General features: G+C 32.9%; 1 protein-coding gene across 1 annotated transcript; it reads right to left on the bottom strand.

The window, feature by feature from the left end:
* Positions 1–1,766: 1,766 nt before the first annotated feature.
* LOC147392350 (putative leucine-rich repeat receptor-like serine/threonine-protein kinase At3g14840) lies at positions 1,767–21,479 on the bottom strand. Its single transcript, XM_086459175.1, has 23 exons — positions 21,233–21,479; positions 20,757–20,922; positions 16,227–16,298; positions 16,053–16,084; positions 15,512–15,554; positions 15,338–15,409; positions 15,182–15,250; positions 14,596–14,667; positions 14,447–14,518; positions 14,267–14,338; positions 14,091–14,156; positions 13,946–14,017; positions 12,139–12,210; positions 11,091–11,118; positions 9,011–9,073; positions 7,331–7,507; positions 7,050–7,245; positions 5,411–5,548; positions 4,510–4,628; positions 4,184–4,394; positions 3,841–4,078; positions 2,560–2,710; positions 1,767–2,395 (listed from the first exon to the last, which is right to left on the bottom strand). Exons 1-23 carry the CDS (start codon positions 21,327–21,329, stop codon positions 1,988–1,990), a joined length of 2,706 nt encoding a protein of 901 aa, XP_086315301.1. The 5' UTR covers positions 21,330–21,479; the 3' UTR covers positions 1,767–1,987.
* Between the last annotated feature and the right edge of the window lie 1,043 nt (positions 21,480–22,522).

Here is a 22,522-nt window from a genome sequence, read left to right as displayed (position 1 = left end):
CTTCTGAAAAATCTGAAAATGAAAGAGGAAGGAAATTGTAATTTACAAAAGATTGTATGAAGAAGATAAAGTGAATGTCATTTTTTTCATAAAATACGAATTACGGTAACAAATGAAATGTTTTTTAGTATTAAAAGAAAAAGTGGCCCTTTTTTTAGTGTTTGATCATTGATCGATGTCTTTCTTTTTAGTGTTAAAGTAGGCTTCAATAATTTTAGTTAAGTGGAGAAGTTGTTACTTCAAGTACTTGGTTTGGGGTGTTTATTTCATGTTCTAGACTCTGCTCATATTCATCATATGTCAAAGGTATATGATTGGTAATAACATCTCAGTACATAAAGAATGTACCCCCTTTCACTACACTTAAATGTTTTTCTGAGATGAAGATTCAAATAACATTTGTAATATGAGTTTTAAAACTCACTAATACTGAGGGGTCTTCCGGACCACCTTGAGCGAACTTCTTCATTTTTTAAATCTTACAAAAAATGCAAAACAAATAGTACCAAGAATAAATATATGATTATCTGGAACTTAATGCACCCTAAAAAGAGTGACATATTTCGTTAATTGTCGACCTATATAGGACGACATATTTTGTTAATTGTCGACTTATTGGTCGACAATCACCAAAACAGATCGCTCATGATTGGGCGACATGTTTCCTAAATTATCGACTTTACAGGGTATACATAATCATCATCAAAACAGTCCTTATTTCTTGATTTGATGAATTACAATAAAAATAAATAAATAAATAATAATAAAAACTGAAAATGAACTATCTAAACACTATGTTGAAGAGGATAAACCTACAAAAACCTAACTGTTGACGATTCAAATATTCTACAATCAAATAAAACCCTGACGTTTCTACAATTTTTGCACAAAAACAATACATTACTAGGATAAATAACTGAAAATGAACCTATCTTTGACTTCCTTTGATGAGGACGTCAAAGTTGAGTATGTTTTAGCCCAAAATAATCGAATGGCCTATTTTAGACGATGAGGTTTGAGGAAGACCAAGTTTGCGCGTAACTGACGAAAACTTCTTTGTTTTAAAGTGGTTGAGAACATACGTAATAAGGAAAACGTACTCCAAGTGTTTGATTCCACGTAGTAAAATGTCAAAAATCATGGTTTACGAGAAAATTGTTAGTCCAAAATAAGCATAATCTGAATTGCATTTTAATGGGAAAATCACTTTTTCCAGCACTTCTACATTTTTTACACTTCCTAAGCTCTTATATGAGCATATTAACAAAGTTTGGATTTGGCGATTATTCAATGGGGCTTAAATTTGGATAAATTCATAAAAGTTCCGTAGTAAGAATCAGGAAAATTTCAGCAAATATAAAATGATGTTATTGAATTTCTTACCAAAATCCATACCCTCCCATAAAAATTCTCGTTTTTTAGATTTGGATGGTGATGAACATATATTTTGAGGTCTTATTCAGAGAATTTTACGAATTTTTAGTTCTGAGAATTTTGTGACTATGGATTTGAGTACTCGGCATGATAAAATTTTCAACCAGATTGGGGTTAGTATAGCACAAAATCCATTACTCAAATGCCCTGAAACCAACAACGTCAACAAAGCCTTATCCCATAGATTTGTCCTCGGTTATCAGATGCAACCCTCAATGTAACATAAAGGGGAATTTACACAATTGGAGTTGCTCCTTACATATAATTCCATTCATTTAATTGAGTACAACTCTAAAATAAAAGCAAAAAAATAAAACACATTCCTTAGGATATTTTGGCTAATAAACTCAATTTTTTTACTAAATAAATAAAACATGTTTTAGAGTAATTGTGAACTCCATAGGGAGATCAAAATGTTCAAACATGCAATTACACTATCTTTTATTCAAATAAAAGCTTAGTTTTCCTAAACTTACATTCATGTTGAGCAACAATCATCATAATCAGTATAAGCATACATATAAACAAGACAATCAAAATAGTGCACACTGCTCTATTCTCGGTTATTCCAATAACTGGAATCTGGTTTGTAGGGGTAGAGATCTTTGGCCGACGTGGAAGATCCAGTCCATGGACCATCTAACATAACATGGGTTTCACTCTCACTCTGGATATGATTCTCATTCGTGCTCTGATTTTGGTATTGTTGAAAATGGTTTCTGAAGGCGTCAAATTTCAACTCATCCCTAGACATACTCAGATCAGGAACAAACTCTTGAACAATTGTTCTACCTTCGAGCATGCTCACCACCGCAGACATTGTAGGCCTAAGTATCGAAGATGCATTAGTGCATAAGAAAGCCACATTAATCATCCCCAGGACCTCTTCCTTGTTGAATTCAGTTCCCAACCTTGGATCCACCAACTCCATTAAATTTCCTTTCTCCTTGAGAACCAATGCCTAAAACGCCCTCCCAAAAAAGAAAAAAAAACAAAAATTTTTTTCAGGAAAAAAGAAAAAGGTGGTAAAGGAGTTCCTTATCAGGAAATCAAGTCCAATCATGTAAAGCTCATTAACTAAAAGCAAAAAAATAATAAAACAGTAGGATTATAGATCTAAATTACCCAATCGAGAAGATAAATGCCATCTTCTTTTGACGTAGGACTTGTATTGCTCCTCCCACTGACAATTTCCATGGCGACAACTCCGAAACTGTAGACATCTGCTTTGTCAGTTAGGTAACCTCTCAAAGCATACTCTGGTGCCATATATCCACTGAAAAAAAATTAAGATTATCACTTACTACAATTGGTGAGAATGAGTTCATACCTAGTCATAATTGTTGTACTATGTGTGCCTCTACCAATCAAATCATCGTAGCTGTTTACTCATATATATATATATGGACAACATTGCCAAAATGGGAGCCACAGTTTTGTCCTATATGGGCTAAAAGTTTCGGAATGGGCTGATTTTTTGTGAGGTTGATCTCTTTGGTGAGAAGATCACCCTCACAAAAAATCAGCCCATTCCGAAACTTTTAACACCATCAAAAGTGGTTTACAAACTAACAGTAAAAATTGGCAGTCCACGATTCTTCAACTTATAAACTAGGGGTTAGAAGTTTCAGAACTGGCTGGTTTTTTGTGAGGGTGATCTCACCATAGAGATCCTCCTCACAAAAAAGTAAACACTAGAAATCAGTGCAGTCATGAACATGTAGGAGTAGCCCTAATAGGTGACAAACTAAGATAAAGACCATTGAGATGGTATGGTTAGGTGCAAGTGCAACAAAGACTGATAACATCCCCAGTGAGAAGGATCTTTAAAGTTGATCATCATCATCGTAAAATCCTTATCCCAAAGATTTGTGGTCGAAGGAACATTCAAGTTGAAGGTTTTAAAATATAAAGATAAAAGAGATGGAATGAGGCAGTGAAATTGATTTGAAGAAACTTCAATTAATAGGAGACACCTTTAGATAGAATTGAATAGAGAACATGATTTAGGAAATGGATATATATAGATGGGTCCCATTTGGCAGCCAACGCTTTATCCTATATGGATTAGAAGTTTCTTCATGAGCTGAAATTTTGTGCGGATGATCTCTATGGTGAGAAGATGATTCTCACAAAAAATCAGCCAATTCAAAAACTTTTAACCCCATCAAAAGTGGTTTACCAAAATAGGACAGTCCATGGTTCTTCAACTTGTAAACTGGGGTTAGAAGTTTTGTAGGAGATCCTCCTCACCAAAAAGCAGCCTATTCCGAAACTTCTAACCCATATATTGAAAAATGTTTGGCACAATGTTTGGTTTAGTATATGGACCTTGAACCTGACCCATATATATATATATACTAGAGATCAGAGTATATTAAGAGCAGTATAAGCATGGTGCCTCACAGGGTTCCAGCTATTCGAGTGCTGATATGGGTGTTATCCTCTTCATCAAGTTTGGCCAAACCAAAGTCAGATATCTTGGGTTCAAGATCCTTATCAAGCAGTACATTAGTAGCCTTGATGTCTCTGTGAACAATCTTCAGTCTTGATTCTTCATGGAGATAGGCTAGACCTCTTGCGATACCAACACAAATCTTGTGTCTGGTCGGCCAATCCAATTTCAATTGATATTCTTCTGAACCTTTAGATCATCAAATCAACAAAAATTAAAGATATCAGTCTAAACAATATTACCCATCCTACTAGCCAGAACAAATTAGTGCAAAGCAAATGATGCTGCAGTTACCAAACAAAGCACGGGCTAGACTGTTATTTTCCATGTATTCGTATATTAGCAATAGTTGTCTTCCTTCAATACAACATCCATAAAGCCTTACAAGATTGGGATGTTGAAGAGCAGAAATCATTCCAATTTCATTAACAAATTCACGGTTTCCTTGCTTTGATTTAGAAGAAAGCTGTTTCACTGCAATTATAGTACCATCTGATAGATGACCCTGCATTTAAGTAAGAATGTAAAGTTTCAATAATATAACCATAATAGGGATGCTGTATACATATATTTAGATCAACAGGGACGGGTTCAAGAAAAATAATTCCTGCATATAATACCTTGTAAACTGAACCAAAACCCCCTTCGCCAATCTTGTTTTGAATATCAAAGTTGTTTGTGGCAGCTTTAATTTGCTTTAGTGTGAAGGAACCAGTTTGTAGGTCTAGACCTCTCAGATCTGTCCAGAAAGATATGTTAGAAAAGATGTGCATCCTGAACTTCAGGCATTCTATGTTTCATTCTTCACATAGTGATACATTGTCATGCTGTCCAAAGATATGAATTAATATTAAAAGTAGAACATCAATAAGTGTAAGGTGAAGTCAAAATAGATCTTTGAAAGAAGAAAAATTCTTGCCTATTTCTTTTTTATTGTTTTACCAAAATGGGAGACTAGATTTTTCTAAATTATCTGCCCAGGCAGACATTTTTAAAATACTTATCAAAAAGTTCATATACCCACTTTGGTATTTATATTTTTACCAAAAAAGGGTATCTGTTGTTCAGTCACTTTCATGATTTTTTTTTTACTTAGTACTCTTACCTTTTTAGAGAGAAATACGTTCATTTTTAAGAAATCCAAAGCAAAGGTACAAAGTAAATTAAGTAAAAGACTGTACAGCAGATACCTATTCTAGAACAGAAAAACCAAATCATTCATGCCCATTTTTTTAATTTCCTCTTCATTTTTTTTTACTTTTTTTGAGTGGGTCATTATTATTTTTTGAATAATGCTTTAGTGACCTCAAGATTGTACCTCACATTGCACATCTTTACGTGAAAGTGTATGGGGACCATAGATGCTTTTCATCGAGATACAAGTGAAAAGCATCTATGGTTCCTATCCACTTTCACGTCCAGATATGCAATATGGAATACAATCTTGAGGTCACTCCAGCATGACTTATTTTTTTCCCATTCAGGAGGAGGATTAAGCAATTCATTTGGAAGATTTCCCACCTTCGTCAATTGTTCTCTTTCGTCCAATGCATCCTTTCCACCAAAGAATGCCAATAATCACAAAAATAGCGCATGAAACTGAAGCCACAACAATTCCAGCCACAGCAGCTGCAGATAGCTTTGAAGGAGGATCGAAATCTGCACTTATTCCCAATTATTAGACAAAAATGCATCCATTGATACACTAAGAAATGCATAGAAATATTCGACTTCGAAATATTTGTATGAAATATACCGGAATATTTATATTTTCACAAGGCTCGACACAAAATTTAAACACCATTTTCCTTTTGCGCATATTTCAGAATGTTCATTTTGCAAAATAGTTCAATGAATATTAAATTTCAATTGAAGTAATCAAATTTACTTAAAATAATTTTTTCATGAAAGAATATTTCAGTTGAACTATATTGTTCATTTAAATGACATTATTTTATTCTCATTTCTATGTAGAATATAGTTGTTTTTGCTTGTAAGGTCACAGATACCAATGCTAATGCAGAGTGAAACGTTATTAATCTTTATTTCTCTCTCCCCATGGTTGTTTGCTGTATTATGATGGTCTATGAGTGTATTTGTTTCCACACATGTCAAAATGTTTATAAAAAATATCTCAATTTCCAAGCTGACTGAAATATACCGAAACCAAAATTTGTTGGCTTCTTCTTAATATTTTCATATTTAGGAAATAAGTGAATGAAGTGTACATCTTTAATTTAGAATTATCATTTTTCAGAATTTTTTGTTACAAACACAGTCAAATTTATGGCTAGGAATTTTAGTTTTTTAGTATATTCCATTTTGACAACAGTGAAATTTTGGTAAGAGAAATAGGAACAACAATATATCAAGAGATATAATCCAATAAAGAAAAGGTGGCATATCTAAAGGTAATTAACATATATATTAAGCGTTAAGGGAAAGTTTAGATTGATCATCTAAAATACGCTTTTTAGGAGACCAAGAACTATGCCTAGGTACCGTTTCCTTTACCTTGCCAATCCCAAGCTTAGATAAAGAGTGAGAAGAAGACAAAAATAAAGTGTATTTATTTAGGCAGTTAGAGGATATCAACACACTTGGATTAACGTAAGACATGGCTTTAGACTGAATGGAGGAACAAGATTCACTAAATCGATCCCAAATTTTTGGAATAAGGCTCTGATATTGATGATGATATTTTTGCATAGCAAAAGTATTACATGTTTTTGGGTCTTGTTAAATACACTTTGGAAATTGGATTTTCTTTAAAAATGCCGTTAAAAAAATCTTTTATTACCAAAATACCCTCAAATGCTTATTCAGAATTTTCACGCTTTCTTCCAAGCAAATTATATTGACATGCCACAAATTTATGACAAATATTTTTGGTCACTCCATGATGAAAATAGAGGGGAGAGAGAGGGTTAAGGTGGAGAGAGAAGAGGACAAAGAAGATGATCGGACGACACAAGGATGTAGAGTTCATGTTGTAGATTAGGTTTAAAAAAAAAAAATTTCCCTCAAAAAATTAAAACTCAAATTCAACAATTAGAAGCAATTTTTAAATCTATTTAATTTATTCAATGATAAGAAAATGCTTGATATAGGCATCAATGAAGAAGTTTAATAATAAATAAAATAAAAAATTCTAACTGACTAGATTTCACAGAAATAGCTGACACAAGAGGACCAAAGCTTGTTCTATCAGGGATCCTAGTTGTTCCTTTCCCAGCCCAATGAAAGCGGATCTCTAGAATGCTACCATTCACAGGTACAGTGAAATTTTGTATGGTTGCCTTATTAACACCACCTGCTTCTTTCATGATATTGAAATCCTGCAGTACTAGTTTACCCTGCAATAAATTAATCTAAAATTAAACCAGCTGATATTAATTTCATTATGAACACCACGTAATTTCATTATTAGCTACCTACTACCTGAATGTAAACATCGAATAAGCGCCTTCCCAAGCTGCTATAATTGTCAGCTGTAAATTTTATCTCTGCAAAGTGAAGATTCACGGTGTAGTTCCCATTTTCCAGACAAAACCCGTAATACCTTAGAGAGAGGGGCGAAAGGCGGGCTTTCATGTACAGCTGTTTGTTTTCCATCGAGAGTATGGTTTTATTTTCTCCTATAAAGGTTGCACCTTGATCATCCAAGAAGTGTCCAGTGCTGCTAAATGCCCAATTAGAACGACTTAGGAAAAAGTTTGAAGCACCAGCCATGTCTGTATCTTTTTCAAATTTTATTTTTCCATCATCAAATTCTTCTCCTCCACAATTTATATGGAATGAATAGAACTCTGTCACCAATTAACAGAAATAATGTATTAATCCTCAGTGGATATCTCTTATATAATAAACAAAGCAGATACAACGAGAATATGTCTAATAAATGATTAAAATCCAGAAATGCAGAAGTGTCTTGACGCATTTTGTAACTCAATCTCACAGTGACAGGGTAACTCAAAAACTCACTGACATGGCAGGTGCAAGAAACGTATATATTTTTTCCTTTGGGATACACAACTGCACATGTTTTATGGGACATGTGCAGTTATGTATCTCAACAAAAAAAAAAAACTACAGTTCTTGCAAGGTACACGTCAATTGAATTTTTGAGTCAGCTTTAGTTACAAAATCATTACACTTTAATTTTAGGGTATATATGATTTAGGGCTGGCAATGACCCGACATCAGATCCGATATGAAAAAATCGGATTTGAATATAGAATTTGGGCTTTTGGATCGAATTCAGATTGATATTTAAAAATCTGATATAATTTTGGATTGGTTATGGGTCAACCTTAATCTCATCCGATCAATTTTTTTTTCATATAAAATCCATCATCTCTTAAAATAAAAAATAAAAAAGTGTTTTCTTCCATGGCGACATCTCTCTCTCTCTCTCTCTCTGCATGTGAGAACCAAGTTAGAAGAGATGCCATCTCCTCTTTATAGTTGTGAAAGGGAAGTGAAGGGTGATAAGTACTGATCTCATATAGGGGTGTCAATTGAGCGCGTTAGGTCCAGCCCGCCTGAGAAAACAAGGGTTAAGGCCTTCATATTAAGCCCGCAAAGGTAGGGCCGGGTTTAGTATTTTTTGGCCCATCAAATACGGGTAGGGCTAGGGCCTTATAGTGTCAACCCGGCTCGGCCCGCTAATAAATCTTATAAAATTATTTGTAATATATCTAATTAGATGAATGTTCTTTCAGAAAAAGTAAAATATATTGCCTAATTACAATTTAATTTTCATCTATAACCTTTATAGGTTAATATGACATTAATTTCAAATTCCGTTAGATAATCTCTAAACACACACACTAAAAAAATGTTTGAAAAATATTTTTTTTCATTAAATTTTTTGACTAATGTTTTGAATTTTAGTCATTTTATTCGGCCCGAATCCGACCCGAATAAAGCCCAAGCCCATTAGGACCGGACTAGGGCCTAATTGACTTAGGCCTGACAATAGTATAGGGCTAGTCTAGGTAGAGCCCGCCTCTTAGGACTCAACCAAGCCCGGCCCGAACCCGCCCATTGACACCCCTAATCTCATATACATGGAGGATAGAAGAAAAAAATGGATGACGTTATCAATAAGCTCTTTGAAGAGGGCACAAATGAGGTAACAAACCTTAAATCATCATCTCTTTTCCAATTCTCAAACCCTAGCTATTTCTTCCTAAAACCCAGTTTCTTAAAATAATAAAATAATGTTTCTGGTGCTGGATTGGATTTGATCGGTTTTGGGTTGGGTAAAACCTTAATTGGATCAGATTTGGTTCAAAGGTTCATTGATCCAATCAGATCGGACCTAAATTATCAACATTGCACGTGATGCTCATATATGACATTGCTTACGATGTTTTTAAAAACAAGTGGTTGATTAATAGAAAGAAATGCTAGACAAGTGTTGATGAATAAAAAAAGATGAAATACAAAATTATCAATTACATCTTTTTACTTAGTACTATAGAAATAATAAATGAAGTTAAAAAAAGGCGTTAATGGAATTCTAGATTATATTAGAAACTGAATTTAATGGGATGATTAATACAAAGAAAGATAAGCTTTTGAAAATTTTGAGAGGGAAAAAAAACTTCCTCATTCCAAAAAATCAGACTTACTCTTTTGACAGTGATTAAAGCATGGAGTGACTTCGCTTCTTGATCAATAAAAGGTCACGAGCATGTTAGTATTAAGAGATCAAATTGAATGCATTTTTTAAATAAATAAATGAAAGGAGTAAATTGGTGATTGTGTACAAACTTTATGATGCAAATTTTGAAAAAAAAAAAAAACCAAGAGAGAAGATACTAGCAACTTACGAGTTTTTCCCTGGTGAAGAGCTTTTAAAAAGATTTCTGATGAAAGTAATACAATGTGAAAAATATATCATTAGAAAGAAAATATTGAACCATATTAAGTAAGGACTATATAAAGAATCCAAAATTGAACAAAACTATTCGTACACTTTACTTAGCTGACAGTCACCAGATCCCCCCGAGTAGTTGGTGTACGAAAAATCACTGTATGCCAGCATTGCAATATGAAAAAAAAATTCATCTTCTTGACCAAAATAGTAAATATTTTCCTTTTTAATACAGCATCCATAAAAGCTAAACTATCATCAACAGTTTTAGTGATGAAATTCTTTATCTATTTATAATGTTGTTAGGAATCACAAAAACAATGATATAAACTCCAAAAGGTTGATCAGGAATAAAAAGGATATCAACTCTTACTACAGAAAGAGCCTAAATGATACAAATGGAAACCTATTGGGAACCGTTTGAGATATATGGCTATAGCTACTTAACAATTATAAAGCGAAATTGAGCCTATGGTTACACACTAGGGATTGTCTTAAAACTGCAATGCATATCCTTGATCTTTTAGTGAATTAGATAGGATTAATCGTTGGCTGAGAGGGATCCTGATTCTGAAGGCCTTGAATCCAATCAAGAGCATGAAATATTCTAAAAGTCTTGAAGCATAGATTGACCATAAAGGGGGTCATGTATCCGAAACAGAAGGAGCTCCAAGGTCTAAGAAGGGAAGAATCAATGAGGAGAAGGTCTCAATCTCATATGGGCCCTTCAAAAGGTGCGAAGTCTAGAGCAACTTCAAGAAAACGTTTATGAGATTTTGTAGCCCATTACTGGGTTGGATGAATTTTAGAGATACAAGAGTTTTTTTTTTTTAGGAATTCAATTTAAGTCTGAGAATTAATTATTCACATGACTTATCTTTAAACATTATTTTGAGAGGTCAAAACTTGTCGTATTAGGTTTGTTCTTTTTGATCATTTGAAAGGTTATTTAGTTATCTATCCAACGAGTCGAAGACTTTGCTACTCCAATGAGTTTTGATAAAATTATGAACAAAATACTGATGAGATATCAGCTTTACAGGGGATTTGCATCTCAAGGGCAAAAACTTCAATGTCAAGTCATGCTAGGATCAAGTCTAACATGAGAACCTACATATATGACTATTGTGATTGATTTTTAGGAGTCTTTGAATTAATAAAAAAAATACGAAGTTTTTGTTTTTTTTCTTTCTTATTTGAATGTTTGAGCTTTCAACTTGGTGATATCATTGGGGTGATTCCAAGGTAAATCTTTGTTTTTGATCTTATTATTTTTTCTTTTGTTGCTATGTTTTGAATCCATCAAGAATCCTCTACCTTGTCAAGCTTACCCGTCAAATCCTTCCTAAACCATAAACTCATTTATCATTAAGCTCTTCTCTAAATCTATCCTCTTTTTTTTTTTTTTTACTTGGTGGGGTTAGTGGTTAACAGTTAGCATATTAGTATAAGGGGTTCAAGGGGTTTGAACGTAAGACCTTGGGAACAACCTCCACAACGGCTTACCACTTAGCTAAGTGGTTCTTCTTTCTCTAAATCTATCCTATATTCTATCACCTAACCTATTTCATAATCCTAAACTTAATTATAACATCATATTGCCAAATATCGTAATTTCAAAAGTTTGTATTTTACATACCCAATTGGCATTTGTCGAAACCTTTTACAATGGCCAGTAAAATCTTTTCTTGAAATCCCTTTCCTTCAGCTCTTACTCATTTTCTTTACCCCATAAACTTAAACCCCTAACCATAATAGAAAATAGTTGAATTAAAATCCTAAACCTTTATGCTAGTCCTAAAGTTGTTTAACCCAATTCAAACCTGATTTCCTACCTCCTTATTTCCTCTTCTTCCCTCTCCGTCTTGCATCATAAACCTAATTTTCTCTTCTATTTTTTCCAATCTTCTTGCTCCTCTCATTTTCCTTTTCTTTCCCTTCTTCCCTAATCAAACTCTAACTTCAAGAAAAATTAGAAAATATGCTACCTAAACACACACATCCCCACCCCAAAACAACAAAATAAAAATAAAACAAAACACTTGAAGTATGATGAAGACAAAGCACCAAGAAAAGAAACATATTATTAGCATTTTGCAATATTGACTTTGCTTCACAGTTGACTTCTCCTTAACTAAAATAGAGTTTATTACACAACTACAATGGTAAGATGAACGTTAAGCCTTCATGAAGAACTTACTAGTTACGATCATTCATCCAATTTTGCACAGTTCCACTCAAAGGATTTCCAGTCAAGTACCTAATCAAAACTCTCTCACAATTTAGTTTGTTGACCAGTTGTTTCTACCTTACTAGCATTACAATATCCATAACTAAAATTTTTCATGATAATCAGATCACTTACACAAACTCCAAAGACTTTTTGCTCAAAACGTTGTCTGGAATGTGTCCTGCTAGCTTATTAAAGCTGAGGTCTCTACAAAAAACACAACACAAAAGAGATAAGGAAAAGGTTGCATCCCAAATGTTAACAACATTGTTACTTACTTCCTAAATCTTATTTTGAGCTAGAATGACACATCATAGATTTTTTATAATCTTTCATTCTTAAGGAGTCAACTTGGTTGTTTTGAAATAATTTATTTATTTACCATGTATTCACCTAATTCCCTGAACCCAATGAATTGATATCCAATTTAAGATTTTGTCAATATTTTTTATATATTATAAAATGCTTGATTTGTTTGCTCATATGAGTTGAGGAAATGAGGTGCCCCCAATTTCAAATGGATTGGGATCCGTAGACTCATGAAAGTAAACTCACATGTTCACACACAATCTCGATCATGTATTTGTGAGATCCAACGGTTGAATTGTTGGATCTCACATATACACGACTAGGCTTGTGTGAACTTATGAGTTCATTTTTCATGAATCTACCGATCCCAACCCATTTCAAATATCTTAAACTAAGTGTTTAAATGTGATATGGATGAGTTATGAAAATGATGTAGGATAAGCTCCAAAAGACCATATGGAATGACATGACCAAAAGAGGATGGCTCATTAGAGTCCATTTGGACACAAAGTAGCTAGGAAGAAAGTAGTTTTGGAGAAAATAACTTTTAGAAAGTTGAAAGTAGTTTCTTTTTGTTTTTTAAAATGTTGGGATTTTTACTTTTTAAAAGTAGTTTTCTAAAATGAATCCAAACAAGTTTTATAACTTTATAACTTTCAAAAGTTAAAAAAATTACTTTTTTATGTGAATCCAAACGGGCTCTAAGCACACACCTTAGCTTCAAACAAACATTATATTGCAACCATAAATCAAAATGACTACTATCAGCACTACGACAAGGACAACAACCATGTGTCGTTAGGTACATTTTAGGGTCGTGGAAAAAAAATAATACTTTTGAAATCAAAATAGACTTTTTTGGTTACACTTTCTATTTTAGTAATTTTCATTTTAGCATATTTTGGGTTTGGTCTGAAATTGTTTTAGAAGATCATTATTAAGTATTTCAAGGTTAATAATGACGTTTTAGTTGAACTAGAATTTTTACAATTTGGCAAGTTTATTGGGTCAATTTTAAGTTTTATTATTTTAGATATGTATAGTTGCAGTAGAAATGGAGTCGAATTAAAAGTTTGAAAGCCTATTTAAACAATAATGAGGGATGTGATTAGAATAACTTAGATAATCAATAGAACTCTAGTTACCTTTAGAAAATTATTTTTGTTGCTTTTCTTGTGGATTCAAAGTTCTTATCATAAGAGGAAGACAGTGACTTCTCCTTTGATTCACCACCATTAGAGTATGAGTTTATGTTGCACTATATTAAGGTGTTTAAAGATAGACCAAATCATATTTGATGGTAATTGAGATTAGATCAGTAGTTAGGGTAGTGTTGTTGCATTGTATTAAGATGCATGGGGATACACCAAATCATGTTGATGTTGTAGTCTCTATTTAATGGAATCTCACTAGAGATCAATTGTATCGGCCAGTACTTCACTATAACAAATTCTATCAACCATGATTCAGCTGTGTTATAAAATCTCATGCCTTACAATGTGCTGAAACGAACTTCTCGTGTACTAGTCGTTTTTGCAAGACCAGGAACTTGGGCCTTGGCAAAGCAGCTCAACATCTAATAAACAACTCTTTAAAAATCTTATTTGAAGAAGAAAAGACTGCCCATACTTACAAGGTTTTCAGGTCTACCATCATCGCAATAAAGTGCGGTATCCCTCCAGTAATACTACAATTCCTCAATACTCTGCAACCCAATATGTCAATTTAAATGGTTAACACTTCCTAATCATGAGATGCATAGAAGGCATTCAACTCACAGTGTTTTCAAATTTGTCATGCTACTTAGCGGTGGGAACTCTGTTAAATTTATGTCACTAATCCTCCTGCATATAGAATTTCCACCAAGTATTTACTACTCCTTGAATCGCTTAATCAAGATCACCAAAAAACCACAAAATTAAAAGAATTTATGAAATAAGGAGGGTTTACTCACAAGTTAGTTAAACTTGTCAAAAAAGAAATATTAGAAGGTATGGGACCTTGGAAACCGCTTGCTTGTATCTCTCTGCCATTAATGTAATTCAATGAAATGCGCGACAAGTTATTGAATATAATCAAAATATGGGATTTTTAACACTAAATGGTACTCAAAAATATGGATTAAAACTCTTACAGCCTTACAAGCTTTCTCCAATGTTGTATAAAATCGGGTATCCTTCCAGTGAAATTGTTATCGCTTATCCGACTGTATAATAGTAATATAGATAATATTGAACTTGAATACTCAAAAGAAAATTTTCATTAAAAAAAAAAAAACCGTACAAGTCCGTTAAGTTGGTCAGCCTCTCAAGTGTCTTTGGCAACTCCCCGGTAAAATTGTTGGAGCTAAGTGTTCTACAATAACAAAACCCCAACAATCAATCAATTGTAATTTGAAACATGCTAAAATTCTTCGAAAAACTGCCAATTAAACAGAGCGAGAAATACAAAATGGTATAGTAAAATTGAAAATTTACTAAAATGGCACAACATTTATTTTAATTCCTAAAACTGTAAATTACCGTTTTCGGAATTAATTTTTTTAACCAAAACAGTAAAATTTTGAAATTATTATTATTATTATTATTTTTCCTATTCTATAAAATAGTAAATACTTTCCATGTTTTAGTTTCAATAAAACAGTTAAAAAAATGTTCTGTTTTATAAAATAGTGAATTTTATTCCCACTTTAACAAAGTGTTTTAATTTGGAAAATGGTAAATTTACCGATTTTGAAAAAAAAATGAAAAGTATGCCGTTTTGGTAATTTTTCAATTTTCAGTGCATGTTTTGGTAAAATCCCCATTAAACAAATACCCATATTCATAAAAAATCACAAAAACAATATAAAAAGGTTGAAAGATCTTACAAAATCTCTATGCCGACCAGATCTCCAAGCTCTGGAGGAATTCCAGAGAGTTGGTTCATATCCACTTCCCTGAAAATTTGAATTTCCACTTATAATAAACTCTTAAAACACTTCGGTGTAATAAAATATAGATGAAAAGAAGTAAAAAAAAATTACAATTTTTTGAGAGTGGAGATTTTTGCTAGTTCTTTTGGGATCATACCCGATAACCCATTTCCTGAAATGGAGCTGCAGTGATAACTCTTTGTTAATTTAACCTTTAAAAAAAATAAAAATAAATAAAAATCCATGGGGATTTGGAGAAGGGTGTAAGAGAGTGGGAAAGCTTACATGCTTGTCAAATTCATTTTACCCCATTCTTTTGGTATTGTACTGTAGATGCACGAAATGGCACTACACTTTCCTTCTCTTTAAGCTCGGGGGGACCTGCAGAACAGCCCACTCCGACGATCAAGTTAGCCAAATTGATCAGTATAATGTGCTTAGAGAAGAAGAATTCGAACCTTTTTTACTCGTAGTTTTCTCCCTTATATAGGCGTTCAACTTGATCGTTTTCTGTGCCAGCCCTTGAGGTGACCTGGGGTAGTTAGCCTACTCTCTGACATGTCAGCTGCAGGAGTTGTTGCAACTGCCCTATCGCTTCTGAGAAAGTCAGATTTGATCTGACATGACGTGGGTGGTTAGAACTGGCTGTCTATTGCAGGCTTATCTGTCAGACCTGTCATACCGGCCTACGAGCTGATGGCACAATTCCGAGCTTAGAATACATGCATTCGTCGGGATTAATAAACCGAGCCACGACCTCAAATCATTAATCTTGGCCCCTGATCGAGCCACGTGTCCGTGCTCAAGAATTTCCCCTCACATGTACCATTACCATTAAGGTAGGTGCGAGTGAGATCACTGTGAACAAGTGTGAGGAGAAGAAGATTAATAACAGAACAGTAAACAAGTTTTTTTTTTTTTTTTTTTCCAATTTGCGTAAATTAAGAAATAATGCAAGGAAAAGCTAAAGTGAACCAGGGGAGTATGGAAGAGCTCTTACATAACTTCGAGGTAGGGAAGGTCGGCCAGCTCTGGTGGGAGCCTTCCTAGTAGATCCTGATTTTTGAGTACTCTGCACCCCCAAAATAAAATGTAGGAATTTTTTTCGTTTTTTAAAAACAAATTAACAGGGCCTACTTGGGTGTTCCATGACCTTAGTTGTTTTAATATTGAAGTCTCCCTAACTTCTTCTTAGAATATTAGAATGTCATCTCCAGAAAATTAGGATGAGAACATGAGATGCTATCTACAAAAGCCCAATCAACTCCTCTTTAATTAAGAAGATGAAATTTTTTTTTATGATTATGGGCCTAATTCAAAACATCATTGACCTAAGAGCCCGCGAATCTTCATGATCAAGCTCTATTTTAGATGAACCTTTGAATCCTTCATGATTAGCTTTCTTTTTAAAATAATCTATGAATCTATTGTTACCAAGCTCCCCTAATTTGAGCCTCTGAATCTTTTAGGATCATAGAGTCCCAATCTTACTTTTGGATTAAATTTATCAAGTTTTGATTTATAGCCTAAATTGATCATGGTCCACCAAGGGCCCATTTGAATATAGTTATTTGATATATTTTCAACAATTGAAATTCTTTGTATTTGAAGGTAATTATATATATATATATATAGAGGGTCCCGTTCAACAACAAACATTTTGGCAAAATATTTTTCAAAACATTGGTTAGAAGTCTTGGAATAGGCTGATTTTTGGTGACGATGATCTCTACGGTGAGGAGATCATCCTCACTAAAAATCAGCCCATTCCAAACTTCTATCCCTAGTTTACAAGTTGAAAAATCGTGTACCGTCCATTTTTTGTAAACCATTTTTGATGGGGTTAGAGGTTTTGGAATGGGCTGATTTTTGGTGATGATGATCTCCTCACCATAGAGATCATCCTCACCAAAAATCAGCCCATTCCAAAATCTCTAACCTATGTTTTGAAAAATGTTTTGCCAAAATGTTTGTTGTTGAACATTTCCCATATATTTATATATCGATTCAAGGTGTTGAAAATGGAAGGTTATTGAACTTCTAAATTTAAAATTAAAATTCACTTGTAAAAATTATTTAGCAAGAAGAGTTTTTTTTTCTGCTTAACAAACCTTATAACAAGACCCATATCATTGTAAATGATTAAATCTTTACTATTATGATAGAGAAGACAGGGTAGAAATGGTCCAGCACTAAAATTTGGATCTCATAAATACCCTTACCTTTACATTTAAGTTGAAAAATACAAAAATCTCTTTTTCCATGAAATCTTCAAAAACCCCCTTAACTAATATTTAAAGTACAAATAAATCCTTCTAATTCATGTGATTGCACATGCCACCTTTTAGTACTTGTACCCTCGATTCTTTTATGAAAATATCTTATACATCATCCCCATGTTTTCAATGTCCAAAGGAGAGAGAGGATATAGCATGTATTAATTTAAGAATCTGACTACCCCACGTGGCATACTTAATCGACTCTCCTATGTGATAAATTTGGGATTCGTAAATGTGTACGTCTCGAGATACAAAACTGTACTCCTCCATAAAAATGTGTATACCAAGTGAACCGTGTATCCCTCGAACATGTCACATCAGGAGAGTCAATGAGTGTGCCACATGCGATAGTCAAATTATCACGACTCTTACTTTAAAGAAGGTATTTTGTTATTTTTAAAAGATTGTGGGTCTCAATCTAAGGTTTATTGGTGACAAAGTTGATAAACTAAGGAAGTTTTTGTAACAAAAAACGCAATAGATATGTTTGCTCAAAGCTCAACAAATACAAGAAAACATAATTTAAAAAAGCCATGTCCAGAAATCTCTCTTTAGTTTTTCCTCAAGCATGCTTTTGGTGCATTGTAGTTGTAAGAATCAGCATCAATATGTCCTATTTCTATCATTATTTCTGAGAACGTAAAAAAAAAAAAAAAAAAAGAAGAAAGAAATCAAATTAAGAAAAAAAATAACAGTACATGATGAGAATGCGAAAAATTAATAAGAAAAAAATTAGGAAAATTACCTTACCCTCTCATTTAAATGGTTTGTAGAAATTAGAAAAAGAGAGGGAGAAATACAAACTAAAGTTGATAAGTTTCAGTTTGATTCCATATAAAGCCAGAATTGAAACCTAGAGAAAAAAATTGGTTCTAAGTCGTATCAGATTTTTTTATTTTTTTGGTATGAAATTAGAACCGAAAATACAAGTACTTCTTAGATAATTATTTTTTAATGAAAACGAAATGATTAACATGTATTTCCTCACTTAATAATTATACTAATTCCGAATTTTTCAGCAACTCAAACTTTGAAAAGAAAATCTTAGAATAATAAGATCTAAGTCATTGTTTGTGGTTAAGATTGAGAAGGAATAAGAAATATAAACGGAGGTCTATGTAAAAAGAAAATGAAAATTAAAAGTCCATACAATTTTTTTCTACCCACCTCATTGATTAATATATGATTAAACTATTTCATATCCTTATGAGTAATTTACAAATAAAAATAAATTACTGATCCTAAATATGATTATCCAAAATTAAATAATAATAAAAAATGGATTAGCACATCAGCAATCCAACACGACAGCCCTCTTAAGTTTCATCAAAAATCTCAAATCCAATAAAAAAAAATCAAAATTTTTTTTCTTGAACTTGATCCAAGGTTTTGAAAATGAATGGCTATCAAAGTTCCATGATTCTCAAACTTAAATTTGAAATTCAACATTGAAAAATAACATTTTTTAGATTTTCTTTTTCAAATTCATAGAATTTTGTCCTCTAAAACGTTGAAGTATCAGGTTAGGTTTTTTTTATGTCACAAGGTGAGCCGAAGGACCCTTACTAAGAGTGAAATCCTTACTTAGTAAGGTTAGTCGGACTCTAACTCATTTTGGTTAGTCTCTCCTACAAAAACTGAGTCAAGAGTAGGCTATATGTCATCAATTCGAAAACACAAGAGTTAAAATCTACAATATTGATCAAAACTTGGAGCGTACGTGTCTAAGTCACTCAACAAAAGACAGAAAGATTTTCTAGTGATCATTTCCACATGAGAATCTCTAGTAAATCTCTTTCCATCTCATCCATTCAATTTATACTCATTGGACAATAAAATTGCTCTTAAACTTAAAGAATTTAAAGAAGGTTTGAAAAAAAAAACAAAATTGCTCTAAAGTTGATCCAAGATTAATATAAGAGTTGTGCTAGGGGGACATTGGGATTTATTGTGATTCTCACATTTTTGACTTGGGGTGCCCATGCAACTATAGATATCTTTCTCAAGATACGAGTAAAAAACATCTATGCTTATGTGCACACGTCCACGTCAGAAATGTAAGAATCACAATAAATCTAATGTCACCCCAGCATTAGTGTTAATATAATCCTAAATGGCCGAATGTACAAAACTATCCATGCAAGGTGTTGTATGATTGGTCTATTGGCATATTATGTAATTAATTGACTAAAAAAACACTCAACTGACGTGCTATGTACACAGAACCATAGATTTTTTTTTTCATCGGGATACACAACAAAATATATATGGTTCTAAGCAATTGAGTAAATTTGAAGTGACTTTTTTAATCAATTTATCATTATTCTTAGTGGAGTGCTGATAATATGACGTGTTTTTTTGGCGCATGCACCCTGAATGACATGCAATAAAGAATTTTTCTCTTGGCCACTACTCACAGATTTACTTTTTAAGATTTATTATTCTTCTTGGGAAGCGTTTAGAGACCGTAAGAAAGTCAAACATTGTGCCAAATCTTTTCAAAATAGGGATTAGAAATTTTGAAATGGACCGTCATTTTGTATAGATAATCCATATTAAAAAATTGTTTGCCACAATGTTTGAGTCTCTTTAGGGCCTCCGAACTTCACTATGTGAAAAAAGTCTAAATTTGACTGTTATGAGTCATCAAATTTCATAAAATTTGATAAACAAAGGAGTCGAATTTTTCATTGTCAAATTTTTATTTTTGACCGGTCGAAATTATTAAATTAATGAAGGAAGGAAGAAATTCGACAATTTTAAACCGTCAAATCTGGGAACATCAAGAATTTTGGTGGTCCTAAACTGTCAAAATTCAGTTTCTAAAATTCGTGGCCTTTCCCGTCAATTTTTCTATCGATTTTTCAATTTTCACGTGATGCTCTACTCATTCTTTGTAGTGTAATGATTTCCTAACGTCCCCATCCCCCCAAATCACAGAACTGTAGGCCATTTACCTCGGGACACATAATACCATAAATTTTTTTCTTGTGTATCCCGAGACTACAGTTCTATGATGGACGACTCTTATTCTTCTTATATGAGATCCCAAATTGACATTCGTGTGAAAGAAAGAAAGAGAGAGAGAGTCCAGATCCTTATGCACCCAGTGCGGAGGGATTGAAACTCTCTTCCCACACCTCAACACATGCATCAATCCTTAATCCTTTGGATTGTGGCTTATGTGGCATGTGTTGAGGTGTGGGTGCATACGACCTTGGATTGGAAGAAAAATTATTGGCTTCACGTACATTTGGACCACGTGACAGAAGCGTAACGTGCAATTGCAAGTAACGTTGCTCTCTGATTCTGTTACCCGATCCTTCTCCAACACCCATCCCTCTCGTTTACTGCATGGATCTACGGAGAAGTTCCACTTCTTTCCCAACGTTTTCGCTATTTGTTTTAGAGTATCCACTGTAAAGTAAACCAAAATAAAAGATAAAAATCGAAAAGACTATAAAAATCCTGATTACTCCAGACACAATAAAGAAGCCTTGCTAAGAATCAAAGGGGAAGGGTATACTGAGAAAATTTCAGAAATACCGAAAGTAAGCCTTGCCAAGAATCAAAGGGGAAGGGTATACTGAGAAAATTTCAGAAATACCGAAAGTACCCACAAACGTATGAAGGTAAGTTAAGTTTGGCAATTTTCAGGGAGATTTTTAATCACAAATAATTTGACAAGTGTTTTTTTTTTTTTTTTTAAAAGGAAAACTTGTCTTACCTTCACTTTGAACAAGAGTCGTCTCTCCAAGTGCTAATGGTTCGAAGTGACTGAACCCAATAATGATCCAAATAAACAAAAACAGTCCAACGTACATCATTAGATTCGAACTCTGATTTGATTGGAGAGAATTCTGATGATGTAAATCAGACCGCTGGATTGTATGATGTGGTGCAAAATGGGTTTATTTTGTGGAGAGGTTTTTTTGAGGATGGAGGATGGAGGATTGGAGAAGAAGAAACAAGAGGCAGAGACGAGACTAAAAGCTGCTATCATCTAATCTACCAAGCATATTAGGCTAATATATAAAAGCTGCTATCATCGCCACCCCAACTGACATTTATAACACGTCAATAATTAAAATAAGTTCAATCAACTCATCTGTTCAATATAAAACTCGGCAATATCACGGAAATGTAACAATGTACCTAGTTAAATTAGAACTCTTACTGAGTTAGCCGGATTTGTTTAGAAAATAAAAGTAAAAATAAATATGATTATCAATTTTAAAATATTGAAAATTATTTTAAAGGGTGGGTGAAAGAAAAAAAAACAAAGTTGGATAGGTATTTTTATAAAAGAATTGAAATTAAAGAGATAAAAAATGAAAAAAAATAATAAAGTGGATTAAAGGAATAAAAGATGAAACATTATAAAATTTAGGAAGGTAAAGAATAAATAAAATAAAGTGGATCCCAAAAACATATAACTTAATGAAAGGGTATTATTAAAAAAATCGAGATTAAATAGATAAGAGATGAAAATTAATAAAGTAGATTAAATGGACAAAAGAAAAAATATAGTAAAATTAGAGGGACATCATCTTTCAGATTAAGAAGGGGTACAAGTGAAAAAAAAAAAGTTGGAGAGGTATTATTAAAAAAATTAAGATTAAAAGGATAAAAGACAAAAAATATTAAAATCAATTAAAGATTTAGAAGAGAAAATATAGTAAATAAGAGGAAGTGAAGAATAAAAAAAAAATAAAGTAGGTCCCATGACATTATAACATAATGAGAGGTTTAACCCACAAAACTATAAATGATGGGGAGATTTGTTTCTCAAAACATTATAATTGATTAAAGGTTTGTGTTACATACAATTGTTTCAATTCAATTGTGTTTATTATATATATATATGGGCAGATCCTTGGACATACTTGAAAGCATACTCAAAAATGATGTTTGAAGGCCATAAAATTCAATACATTTGGACAGTCAGATCTTGTTTTCAAACTAAAACATGGTTTATAGTTGTCTTCCATTGTTTGCTTTGATACTTTTATAATAT

This window comes from Akebia trifoliata, chromosome 11 (genome assembly GCF_017979445.1).
Source record: "Akebia trifoliata isolate Shusen 1 chromosome 11, ASM1797944v1, whole genome shotgun sequence".
Lineage (NCBI taxonomy): Eukaryota > Viridiplantae > Streptophyta > Magnoliopsida > Ranunculales > Lardizabalaceae > Akebia > Akebia trifoliata.
The sequence above is the reverse complement of the archived record's forward strand: the minus strand, read 5'-3'. Positions and strand labels throughout refer to the sequence as shown.

What these genes read in the sequence shown, in the direction of transcription:
- LOC147392350 (XM_086459175.1), bottom strand. Translation starts at nt 21,329, where the DNA reads ATGTACGTTGGACTGTTTTTGTTTATTTGGATCATTATTGGGTTCAGT. An exon ending in CTGGTCGGCATAGAGATTTT is followed by an intron (nt 14,668 to 15,181) that starts GTAAGATCTTTC and finishes TTGTTATTGTAG; the next exon opens with AACACTTAGCTCCAACAATT. An exon ending in TCTAGCCCGTGCTTTGTTTG is followed by an intron (nt 4,079 to 4,183) that starts GTAACTGCAGCA and finishes GATGATCTAAAG; the next exon opens with GTTCAGAAGAATATCAATTG.